The sequence below is a fragment of the Hyla sarda genome, chromosome 1, assembly GCF_029499605.1.
Source record: "Hyla sarda isolate aHylSar1 chromosome 1, aHylSar1.hap1, whole genome shotgun sequence".
Lineage (NCBI taxonomy): Eukaryota > Metazoa > Chordata > Amphibia > Anura > Hylidae > Hyla > Hyla sarda.
In genome coordinates this window covers 96,726,211-96,739,623 of record NC_079189.1, presented here as the reverse complement: position 1 = coordinate 96,739,623, position 13,413 = coordinate 96,726,211, and the positions used below count along the sequence as shown (strand labels likewise).

Sequence of the window (13,413 nt, the reverse complement as noted above, 5' to 3'; positions counted from 1 at the left end):
TGGTCAGATAGAAAGGAAATTCAAAAAGAAAAGAACTTCCTGTGGAACATACAGCAGCTAATAAGTACTGGAAGGATTAAGATGTTTTAATAGAAGTAATTTACAAATCAGTTTAACTTCTGGCACCAGTTGATTTAAAAAAAAATGTTTTCCAGTGGAGTACCACTTTAAGTCATCTTAGACAGCTTTTTAGGCACAAAATATGGCACATTTTGGCACATTTGCAATAGTAAATCTGCCCCAGAGTTTGAAGTCTATAACTATGTAAACACCTAGCCCTGCATAGAAGCAGTTTACTCAAGACAGTGGGATAGTTGCATCTTTTTTTTTTTTTTTTTTAATAAACCATTTTTTTTTTATAACATGCATTGGAACAGCAATAATCCCTTAAATAAACATGACAGACATCAAATATGCATTCATCTGTACGTGTCAGCAGATCAGATGACATTACCTGGGACATGCCTCTGTGTTTCTTTGACACTCTTTGATTTTTTGGCTTGACGGAAAGTTTGTGTTTAGCGGCACTATTATCTAAACAAGCAGCAGATCGAGGAACAGCGTCCAAATTAATAGATTCTATTGTGCCAGATGGTCTTTTTGTTCGATATGATTTCACTGGAGTGACCTGTAACACATGGAGCAAATGTGGAGAAATTGAATATGTCTCTTTTATTGACAAGAAAATCTCACACATGTTCCTGTTACAAAATGTATGGATAGTTAATTTTTTTCACCCACCTGTCCCCTAAACATCAATTCAACATGTAGTTCACAAGCCGAGTATATATATATATATATATATATATATATAGATTACAACAAAGGAATGATAAAGATAATAAAGGATTGACCTTCTCCTCTGTCTTGTGTTCTGGCTGAGGAGCGTTCCTGGTGCCATGAGAACTTGGTGACCCAGTAATCTGGATGAAGGCAAAGAAATAACAGAGAATGGTCAATTCATATTTAACAAGTAGTAACTAAGCATATTTCTATGAGAAGCAGGCAAACGTGGGATGATGCTAGATGCAATGGGCTGATCATGGTGATCCGGATAACGCTCTATCTTTGTCACCCCGAGGGTATGCTAGTCATGGCGGACCACTTTAATCAAGAAAATATTTGATGTTAAATATTTTAGTGTCAAAACATAGAAAAATATTTAAAAAGTTAAACCTTTTCTGCCTAACCAGGAAAATTATGTTCTTAGGCTTTTGTAGCACTAAGGACCCAGTGGTGTGTGGATCAAGAATCAACACATCCAGTCCTGTCTGTAGGATATATGGGAAACCACTTTACTGCGCTATATTAGTTCGCTGGCAGAATAAAGAAATTCACCAACAAAACTCTAATGCTTTGCTATGGTCATCTTGAATCTTGGAATCACCAAATGTTACACATATCTATATAAACTAATATTATTCTGGAATGTAAGAAGTTAACCCCTTAACAGTCTATGACATACATTTTCGTCATGGCGCACAGTGATGAAAATTTTCATCATGCAGTTCTATGCAGTGAGCTCACAAGCCGAGTGAGGGCTGCTATTAGCATCTGGCACCCACCATCTATAGCCTAAGGGATAAGATGTCTGATCGCAGGGTTCCGATCATCGCCCCTCACCGCGATCACCGTGAATGCACCCAGCGTTCTGGACCTTATGTTTAGAATGCTGGGTTCGGGCGGCTGTGGTCCTTACATCACACCACGCCCACACCCCCTTGTGACATCATGCCATGTCCCCTCCATTCATGTCTCATGTCTCCCAGCGGTCAGACTCCCGCAATCAGACATCTTATCCAAAGGATAGGGCATAAGATGTCTAGGAGCGGAGTACCTATATTATATATATATATATATATATATATATATATATATATATATATATAATGTTATTGATCCCATACAGCAAACAGGAAAAAAAGTAAGTCTGAATTTATTAAAGCGGTCAAAAACTCCCATCATGGCACAAAAAATTAGTCCACACACAGCCCTGTAGATATAAACATTAAAATGTAATAGTGGTCAGAAAAAGGCATGTTTATTATTTTAAAGTGTACCGGTCATCAAACCATATTTTCTAAACAAACTCAGATTATAGTCCCTAACTACTCCTAACACCCCTCCTGCCCTTAAATTTTTTTTAGAGCTTTAAAAAGCTCTGTATCCTACCTTTTGCCTTGCCCACATTGTGTAAGCTCCTGGCAGGAGAAAGTGGGTGTTCCCCAGCAGACGCAATGTCACTGAAGCCTGGGAGAGCTGTGCCTCGCCATGCCCCGCACGCACTTCCTGAGTTTAGTCTCATGCCAAGCTGGGAGGAGACCAAACTAACTGTTTGACTTGTGGCAGAGAACAGAACAGAGCCACCTAGTGGCCGTTTTTATAATCACATTAAAAACATATAAAGTTTGAGAATTTTAACAGCAAGTAATAGCAAAGTGTTTTATAATTACATAAGAAACAATACATTAAAAGTTTAGTTTGATGACAGGTACTCTTTAAAAAAAAGTTTGACTGTTTTAAGTAGTAAAATAATACAAAAGCTATATAAATTGGCTATTGTTGTAATCATATTGACCACATAAGAAAGATAACATGCTAGGTTTCCTGTAAAGCACACTGAGTAAAAAGGAAAGCCCTAAAAATTTGCAAAGTTGTATTTTTTTTTGTTTTGTTTTAATTTCACCCCACAAATAATACTTTTTTTTGTTCCACTGTACATTTAATGGTAATATGAAAGATGTCTCTACAAAGTAAAATTGGTCCCACAAAAAACAAGCTCTCACAACCCTGTAGATGGAAAAAAGAGAGTTATGGCTCCTAGAAGGTGAGTAGGAAATTAAAATGCAAATGGTCATTGGGTCTTTAGATAGAATTCCAGATCAGTTTCACATATTTTTACAGGCTAATGTAGTTGATGCCCCTCCTCCTCATGTGGGAAACACTGAAAGCCTATCTGAGGGGTTGTGAAGAGGAAAACGGAAGCTTGGGATCGCGCTGTCGAAGAAATCACTGGATTCAGTGCATATCTTTTAGTTACCGTATTTATCGGGGTATACCACGCACCGGCCTATAACACACACCCTCATTTTACCAAGGATATTTGGGTAAAAAAAGTTTTTTACCCAAATATCCTTGGTAAAATAAGGGTGCGTGTGTGTGCATGCGTATACCCGGATACACTGTTTCTGACCCCGCAGAAGCCCCCAGGAAAGGCAGGGGGAGAGAGGCAGTCGCTGCCCGCTTCTCTCCCCCTGCCTTTCCTGGGGTCTAGAGCCCTGCTACCGCCGCTTCTCTCCCGCTGGCTATCTGCGCTGCTGCCCGTTCTCTCCCCCTGACTATCGGTGCCGGCGCCCCATTGCCGGTGCCAATAGCCAGGGGGAGAGAAGCGGTGCCGGCAATGGGGCAGTGGCACCGATAGCCAGCGGGAGAGAACGGGCAGCAGCACCCATTGCCGGCGCCGCTGCCCCGTTGCCTCCCCCATCCCCGATTGTATAATTACCTGTTGCCGGGGTCGGGTCTGCGCTGCTTCAGGCCTCCGGTGTGCGTCCTCTGCATCGTTGCTATGCACTGCACGGCGTGGCGCAATGACGAGTGACGTCATTGCGTCTCGCAGCGCATAGCAACGACACAGGGGACGCACACCGGAGGCCTGAAGCAGCGTGGACCCGGCAACAGGTAATTATACAACCAGGGATGGGGAGGCAACTGGGCCATGGGTGCCGCTGCCCCTTCTCTCCCCCTGTCTGTCGGCGCCGCTGCCCCATTGCCGGCGCCGGTTCTCTCCCCCTGGCTATCGGCGCCAGCAATGGGGCAGCGGCACCGACAGCCAGGGGGAGAGAACGGGCAGCGGCACCGATAGCCAGGGGGAGAGAAGGGCCGGCAGCATGGCTCTAGACCCCAGGACAGGCAGGGAAAGAGAAGCCGGCAGCGATGGCAGGTCTCTGCACCTGCAAAGCCGCTGCAGTTCATTGATTTAAAGCGTCCGCTTTATAACACGCAGGTAGACTTTAGGCTAAAAATTTTAGCCTAAAAAGTGTGTGTTATACGCCGATAAATACGGTATATTTATTGTCACACAAGGCGTTGCTGGATATAAACTGATCCTTTCTTCAGGCGTGATCACGCCTGAAGAAAGGATCAGTTTATATCCAGAAACGCGTTGTGTGACAATAAATATAACTAAAAGATATGCACCGAATCCAGTGATTTCTGCGACAGCGTGATCCCAAGCTTCTGTTTTCCTCTGCTCTTCACATATTCGAATACGCTGGTGGATCCAACGTGGGAAGCCACAGCAGTTGCAAATTCTACAAGCGATCATCAGTGTTGTGCCTGGAAATTGCACAACTACACCAGGTGAGTGTATTCCTCACTGACTCTGGTGTTCCATTGCCGACAAAGGATCCTACACAGGAGCGCACTGTTTGTCCCTTTCTTTTATCTGAGGGGTTGTCTCTGCTCCACCATTTCCTAAATTAAAAAAGAGATTTCTAGAAAAGAAGATGAGCTTGCTGTGAGGTGTTCTGAACTGGGGTGGCTGTATGTGGCATATCCATCCGAGGCTAACAAGGTGGGTGGTTGACGGCAGGCTGAAAATATACAGTCATGGCCGTAAATGTTGGCACTCCTGAAATTTTTCTAGAAAATAAAGTATTTCTCACAGAAAAGGATTGCAATAACACATGTTTTGCTATACACATGTCCTTCACTCAAATACAAGAATCTTATAATGTGCAATACCTACAGCTTCAACATGCTCTTCAGGAGCAGTTTCCCATGGGCAGCCCCCCGATCTCAGATTATCCCCTGGTAAGGGTTTTGTAATCCCAAGGTCCTAGAGGGTTGATCTCTGTATTGTACACACACCTCATCCAGACCAAAATTGCCCAAAAACCTTTACCGGCTAAATGGCGCTGGCGGGACCATATACCTGAGATGTCTGCTGAAGAGTGGGAAAAGGTACAGGCGAATTAATTCAACTATATATTATTCATTATAGTTATATTACCCCAGTTAGATTGTTAGCTATGGGTCGCTCTGACTCGGCGGCATGTTATCGTTGTCATGCACCTAGGGCGGACTTCTGGCATCTTATGTAGGACTGTGCATATGTTGTACAATTCTGGACGTAAGTCCTGCAGCCACTTTTGTACAAGCTACACCCTAGTGAATCTCTTATTTGCTTATTTGGTGTCCTGGATTAGGAGGTGTTGCCCCATCATGTTCGGGTACTACTCAGGGAATCTCTTTTCCTGGCTCGCAAGACTGTGGCTCTTCGTTGAATGGATCCCAGCCCCCCGTCATGCTCTTAATGGAAAAGCTGATCAACGAAACTCTCCCGTTCATGCTAATTATTTATAAAAATAGGAAAGGTCCAGGTAAATAGGGTGTAGGGTGACTGGTGTTCTTCCCCTCTTGCTGAGGTACGGACCCTGCGCACCTTGATTCCATAAGTAGCCATCCCCATGATTCCTATATGGTATATTACCCCTTCCCCTCTTCTGTTTTGGTTATTTACTTTATGTATTCCCCACGCAGCTTTGACACATGATTTATATCTGGTTTTTCTGTACTATGCTATTGGTGGGTCAGGGCGGATGGAGGTATTTCCTTTTTGTATATGTACATGCTAAGTTTTGTATGTTATATGTTTTATTTCTTACCGTTGTTACCGGTCTAATCTGTGTAGTACTATCATCTCTACAGTCAGACTGATTGTTCATACATATTGATGTGTACAGTTTGTTCCATTTCCCCTATGTCCATTTCCTATGTATTGACGGTCTGACCATGTAACCAGTGTTTTTTTTTTATGTTTCAATAAAACGAATTAAAGAAAAAATTATGCAAATGGTCCACAAGGGGTAATAACTGCTACGGTAATACCTCTTGGTTGACAACTATCTACTTTGTATGGCCATATTTCATTTTTAGGTCCTCAAAGGCATATACAGTACCTTACTCCTATCACACAGAAAGATTTTAACAGTAACACAGTTTAGTCTTACCATATTGCCACTACTTAGAACCCCCACGTCATGTTCCCCTAAGCTATCCATGGAATCGTTCTGTGTTTCCTCCATTTCTTCAGTGGCAGCTCCCAAATCTTGCATCCTCTTTATCGGAACATTGGCTGGCGGCGGTTGTCCAAACCGAATATTCTTTCCCAATTGTTGCTTGAATGCAATTATAGAAATATAAATATATATATTTATTTATATAAACAACTTATTTGTAAACAATAAGATGAACATAGCCAAACATTCCCTACTTCTTACAGTTGGTCTGTGTGTATTCATGTTATATTAAAGCTACCACAGACGTGACTAATATTTGGTCAGATTTGAGTGGGGTTTTATGTTTATATGAGACTAGCTGAGTACCTGGCGTTGCCCGGTTTTTCCTTCCTTATCCTTGTTGGGGAGGAAAATCAACAAAGGAGGAAGCTTTTGACTTTAAATCCCATCCCCATATATTGTTGTCATATCCCAACCCCATATCCCGTCCTCATACCCTGACCTCCTATCCAGACCTCCTATCCTGTCCTCCTATCCCGTCCTCCTATCCCGTCCTCCTATCTCGACCTCCTATCCCGTCCTCCTATCTCGACCTCCTATCCCGTCCTCCTAGCTTCACCTCCTATGCCGACCTCCTATCCCGACCTCCCATCTCAACCTCCTATCCCGGCCTCCTATCCCGTCCTCATATCCTGACCTCCTATCCCGACCATCCTGTCCTCCTATCTCGACCTCCTATCTCGACCTCCCATCCCGTCCTCATATTCCGACCCGTAATATGTGTACCAGGTATTGAAATATCTCCAGCCGTACAGAAGTTATGTGAGAACATACATTTCCCATTGATTTGCATGGGACTTTAAACCCTTAAGGACTCAGTCATTTTACACCTTTGGACCCGGTCATTTTTTGCACATCTGACCACTGTCACTTTAAACATTAATAACTCTGGAATGCTTTCAGTTATCATTCTGATTCCGAGATTGTTTTTTCGTGACATATTCTACTTTAACATAGTGGTAAAATTTTGTGGTAACTTGCATCCCTTCTTAGTGAAAAATCCCAAAATTTGATGAAAAATGTTAAAATTTTGCATTTTTCTAACTTTGAAGCTCTCTGCTTGTAAGGAAAATGGATATTCCAAATCATTTTTTTTAATTCACATATACAATATGTCTACTTTATGTTTGCATCATAAAATGTATGAGTTTTTACTTTTGGAAGACAAAGGGCTTCAAAGTTCAGCAGCAATTTTCCAATTTTTCTCAAAATTTCCAAACTCACTATTTTTCAGGGACCAGTTCAGGTTTGAAGGGTCTTCATCTTAGAAATACCCCACAAATAACCCCATTATAAAAACTGCACCCCCAAAGTATTAAAAATGACATTCAGTCAGCGTTTTACAGGAAAAGCAGCAAAGTGAAGGAGAAAATTCACTATCTTCATTTTTTACACTCACTTGTTCTTGTAGACCCAATTTTTGAATTTTTACAAGGGGTAAAAGGAGAAAATGTATACTTATATTTGTAGCCCAATTTCTCTCGAGTAAGCACATACCTCATATGTCTATGTAAAGTGTTCGGCGGGCGCAGTAGAGGGCTCAGAAGGGAAGGAGCGACAAGGGGATTTTGGAGAGTATGTTTTTCTGAAATGGTTTTTGGGGGGACATGTTGCTCTTAGGAAGCCCCTATGGTGCCAGAACAGCAAAAAAAAAATAAAAACACATGGCATACCATATGTTTATATGAGACTAGCTGAGTACCTGGCGTTGCCCGGTTTTTCCTTCCTCATCCTTGTTGGGGAGGAAAATCAACAAAGGAGGAAGCTTTTGACTTTAAATCCCATCCCCATATATTGTTGTCATATCCCAACCCCATATCCCGTCCTCATATCCCGTCCTCATACCCCGACCTCCTATCCAGACCTCCTATCCCGTCCTCCTATCTCGACCTACTATCCCGTCCTTCTATCCCGTCCTCCTATCTCGACCTCCTATCCCGTCCTTCTATCCCGTCCTCCTATCTCGACCTCCTATCCCGTCCTCCTAGCTCCACCTCCTATGCCAACCTCCTATCCCGACCTCCCATCTTGACCTCCAATCCCGGCCTCCTATCCCGTCCTCATATCCTGACCTCCTATCCCGACCATCCTGTCCTCCTATCTCGACCTCCTATCCCGTCCTCCTATCCCGTCCTCCTATCTCGACCTCCTATCTCGACCTCCTATCCCGTCCTCCTATCTCGACCTCCTATCCCGACCTCCTATCCCGTCCTCCTATCTCGACCTCCTATCCCGTCCTTCTATCTCGACCTCCTATCCCGTCCTCCTATCTTGACCTCCTATCCCGTCCTCCTATCTCGACCTCCTATCCCGTCCTCCTATCTCGACCCCCTATCCCGTCCTCCTATCTCAACCTCCTATCCCGTCCTCCAATCTCAACCTCCTATTCCAGCCTCCTATCCCGACCTCCTATCTCCACCTCCTATCTCCACCTCCTATCCCATCCTCATATCCCGACCTCCTATTCCGACCATCCCGTCCTCCTATCTTGACCTCCTATCTCGACCTCCCATCCCATCCTCATATTCCGACCCGTAATATGTGTACCAGGTATTGAAATATCTCCAGCCGTACAGAAGTTATGTGAGAACATACATTTCCCATTGATTTGCATGGGACTTTAAACTCTTAAGTCATTTTACACCTTTGGACCCGGCCATTTTTTGCACATCTGACCACTGTCACTTTAAACATTAATAACTCTGGAATGCTTTCAGTTATCATTCTGATTCCGAGATTGTTTTTTCGTGACATATTCTACTTTAACATAGTGGTAAAATTTTGTGGTAACTTGCATCCCTTCTTGGTGAAAAATCCCAAAATTTGATGAAAAATTTGAAAATTTTGCATTTTTCTAACTCTGAAGCTCTCTGCTTGTAAGGAAAATGGATATTCCAAATATTTTTTTTTTATTCACATATACAATATGTCTACTTTATGTTTGCATCATAAAATGTATGAGTTTTTACTTTTGGAAGACACCAGAGGGCTTCAAAGTTCAGCAGCAATTTTCCAATTTTTCACAAAATTTCCAAACTCACTATTTTTCAGGGACCAGTTCAGGTTTGAAGGGTCTTCATCTTAGAAATACCCCACAAATGACCCAATTATAAAAAACTGCACCCCCCAAAGTATTAAAAATGACATTCAGTCAACGTTTTACAGGAAAAGCAGCAAAGTGAAGGAGAAAATTCACTATCTTCATTTTTTACACTCACATGTTCTTGTAGACCCAATTTTTGAATTTTTACAAGGGGTAAAAGGAGAAAATGTATACTTCTATTTGTAGCCCAATTGCTCTCGAGTAAGCACATACCTCATATGTCTCATACCATTTTAGAAACTAGACCCCTTGAGAAACGTAACAAGGAATAAAGTGAGCCTTAATACCCCACAGGGGTTTCACGACTTTTATATATGTAAAAAAAAAAAAAAATTTCACTAAAATGTGTTTCCCCCTCAAATTTCACATTTTTGCAAGGGTTAATAGCAGAAAATACCCCCCAAAATTTGTAACCCCATCTTTTCTGAGTATGGAGGTACCCCATAAGTTGACCTGAAGTGCACTACGGGCGAACTACAATGCTCATGAGAGAAGGAGTCATATTTGGCTTTTTGAGAGCAAATTTTGCTCGGGGGGCATGTCGCATTTAGGAAGCCCCTATGGTGCCAGGACAGCAAAAAAAAAAAAACACATGGCATACCATTTTGGAAACTAGACCCCTTGAGGAACGTAACAAGGGGTACAGTGAGCATTTACCCTCCACTGGTGTCTGTCAGATCTTTGGAACAGTGGGCTGTACAAAATTTTTTATTTGCACGGCCCACTGTTCCAAAGATCTGTCAGACACCAGTGGGGTGTAAATTCTCACTGCACCCCTCATTACATTCCGTGAGGGGTGTAGTTTCCGAAATGGGGTCACATGTGGTTTTTTTTTTTGCGTTTGTCAAAACCGCTGTAACAATCAGCCACCCCTGTGCAAATCACCTCAAATGTACATGGTGCACTCTCCCTTCTGGGCCTTGTTGTGCGCCCCCAGAGCACTTTGCGCCCACATATGGGGTATCTCCGTAGTCGGGAGAAATTGCATTACAAATTTTGGGGGGCTTTTTTTCCCCTTTTACCTCTTGTCAAAAGGAAAAGTAAAGGGCAACACCAGCATGTTAGTGTAAAAAAATTATTTTTTTACACTAATATGCTGGTGTAGACCCCAATTTCACCTTTTCATACGGGGTGAAAGGAGAAAAAGCCCCCCAAAATTTGTTAGGCAATTTCTCCCGAGTACAGCGATACCCCATATGTGGCCCTAAACTATTGCCTTGAAATACGACAGGGCTCTCAAGTGAGAGCGCCATGTGCATTTGAGGCCTGAATTAGGGATTTGCAGCTGGGGGCTCCATTTTGGAAATAGTGGCGTACCAGACGTTTTTCATTTTTATTGGGGAGGGGAGGGGGGCTGTGTAGGGGTATGTGTATATGTAGTGTTTTTTTCTTTTTATTTTATTTTGTGTTAGTGTAGAGTAGTGTAGTGTTTTTAGGGTACAGTCACACGGGCGGGGGATTACAGCGAGTTTCCCGCTGCGAGTTTGAGCTGCCGCACAAAATTTGCTGCATCGGAAGCTTGCAGCCTGATACTCACTGTAAGCCCCCTGCCCATGTGAATGTACCCTGTACATTCACAGGGGGGGGACCTCCAGCTGTTGCAAAACTACAACTCCCAGCATGCACGGTCTATCAGTGCATGCTGGTAGTTATAGTTTTGCAACAGTTGGAGGCACACGGGTTGGGAAACACTGAGTTAGGAAACAGACAATGTTTCCCAACCAGTGTGCCTCCAGCTGTTGCAAAACCACAACTCCCAGCATGCACAGACAGCCGAAGGGCATATTGCGAGTAGTGGTTACGCAACAGCTGGAGGAGAACAGTTTGGGAACCACTGTGTAGTGGTGTCCAAGCTGTAGCCCTACAACTCACAGTATGCTAAAACTGTCCAGGCATGCTGGGAGTTGTAGTTCTGCAACATCTGAAGGGCCAGATGTTACAGAACTACAACTCCCAGCATGCCTGGACAGTAAGGGCATGCTGAGGATGTGTAGTTTTGCAACATCTGGAAGGGCACAGTGGTCTCCAAACTGTGGACCTCCAGATGTTGCAAAACTGCCACTCCCAGCATGCCCAGACACCAAGGGCTGTCTGGGCATGCTGGGAGTTGTAGTATACAGGGTCCCATTACAGCAATGCATGTCGCTTTACGGCCCGACCCGTCCTCTCTGGACATCCAGGGGCCGGGCAGGGCGGGAGGAAGTAACCGACTCCCCCCCTGCGATTGGTCGGTTAGCTAACCGACGGATCGCAGGGGATAGGAGGAGGTGGCAGGCTTGCCACCTCACTCCTATACTCCAGCATGGTCCTGGCTGTCTGTGACAACCGGGATCATGCAAAATTACCGGACGGTCTGGTCCAGGAGACCCGATCAGCCCGGTATCGCCGCAGATCGCAAGGGCGATTTCCCTAGCGATTTGCAGCGATCGCCGACATGGGGGGCCTACATGGCCCCCCTCGGCGTTTGCCCTGGATGCCTGCTGAAGCATTTCAGCAGGCATCCACTTCCGATCTCTGCCTGGGGCGCGGCAGAGACCGGAGAAACACCAGGACGTACTAGTACGTCCTGGGTCCTTAAAGCCCAGGGTGCCAGGACGTTCTAGTATGTCCTGGGTCCTTAAGGGGTTAAACAAAAACCCCGACCCTCACAAATGGGGGTAGTTAAGGGTTAAATTAACTATCCTATATTTTAAGTGGACCTATAAGTAACATGTAACCAAGTATTATCGAAATATCTCCAGCCGTTTGGAAGTTATGCAGTAACATATATTTCCCATAGAGTTGTATGGGACTTTAAACATAAACCCCGCCCCTGGCAAATGGGGGTGAGTAAGGGTTAAATCACCTATCCTATGTTTGTTGCTGACATATAAGTAACATGTGTGCCAAGTTTCATGTTAATATCTTTAGCCGTTTGGAAGTTTTTGTGGAACATACATACATATATACATACATACATATATACACACATACATACATATATACATACATACATATACACACACATACATACATACATATACACACACATACATATATACATACATATATACATACACACATACATACATATATACATACATATATACATACACACATACATACATATATACATACATATATACATACACACACACGTTGATTTTTATATATATATATATATATATAGATTTAGGAAGTATATATCACATGAGATACTTTCTCCATTTGACATCACTCACTGGGAAATCATTTAACATTAGGGATCTACTTATAGAAGAAAATTGGTTGACACTAGCCGTGAATTTCCACTTTTACCTGGAGTGACTTCACTTTCCCCACATTGTGGTCCTGTGATGTAGCCGGAGTTTCTTGTCCATCTTCAGCTTGCCCATCCGGTATGAAAATACTGTCATGAGAAACGGCTCTTGTTCCCATGCTATTGGCGAGGAGTCTGGAAAAGATACATGAGATATTGTCTTGTGTTGCAGAAAACCCTCTGACATTCAGAGCTTGTAGACATATATGTCTTTTTTTCTTATATACAGGCTTTTGCTAATACCGAACCTTTTCACTAGGGGAGTAAGCAGGTAAGACATAAGGCATATTAAATAGAAGAAATTTCAAGCATAAAACTTTAATAGCTGATACCCAAACAGATAGATCTCCCCTGATCTGCCTATACACCGCTCAGTCAAGAGTTCAAGTGCTTGGAATTGAGGAAGGCGAGTTATGCTGCTGCCAGGCTCTCCTAGCGCCAGATTATCTACCTAATAAAGAAAGGATCAGGCAGTTGAAATCCAACATGCCCGATCCTTCTCTCTCCTGATATCTCCTTTGAGACAGAGTCAGAACGCCCCCAAACACATCAGAAGGTTGGACAGTCCCAATGGAGGTTCAACCCTTAGTTGTTTATTACATATTTATTTTTTAATAAAATAGAAGCGTAACTGATTTGTGGCATTTTCTTACATTACTTGATAAGGCTATGGTGTTTCTTCAGGATAGAAAACTGGGAAAAATATAATAAAAACAGTGTTTCATTTTTTAGTCTAATAGTGAAGTTAGACTATCCCCTTTGAACTTGTTCTGATCACTAGGTCACCAAATGGTGATCACTAGGATTACCAACCTTTTTTAAAGCAAAAAAACTAACTAAAAAAAACAAAACTGGTATACACAGATATATATATATATATATATATATATATATATATATATATAGAACTCAATGGGGGAGATTTATCAAAA

At 42.9% G+C, this 13,413-nt stretch overlaps 1 protein-coding gene across 5 annotated transcripts in view; it reads right to left on the bottom strand.

The window, feature by feature from the left end:
- Window positions 1-13,413, bottom strand: part of CRACD (capping protein inhibiting regulator of actin dynamics) — a 192,041-nt gene that overhangs the window by 22,743 nt on the left and 155,885 nt on the right. For 3 of the 5 annotated variants that reach the window (XM_056558383.1, XM_056558387.1, XM_056558396.1), the window contains 4 exons: window positions 12,481-12,616; window positions 6,012-6,179; window positions 855-923; window positions 455-628 (listed from right to left, as the gene is read on the bottom strand). In XM_056558383.1, the coding sequence (XP_056414358.1) occupies window positions 455-628; window positions 855-923; window positions 6,012-6,179; window positions 12,481-12,616 (547 nt within the window). Of the gene's footprint in view, window positions 1-454; window positions 629-854; window positions 924-6,011; window positions 6,180-12,480; window positions 12,617-13,134; window positions 13,269-13,413 lie in introns of those variants that run through there. The other 2 variants (XM_056558403.1, XM_056558411.1) reach the window with 2 other exon arrangements.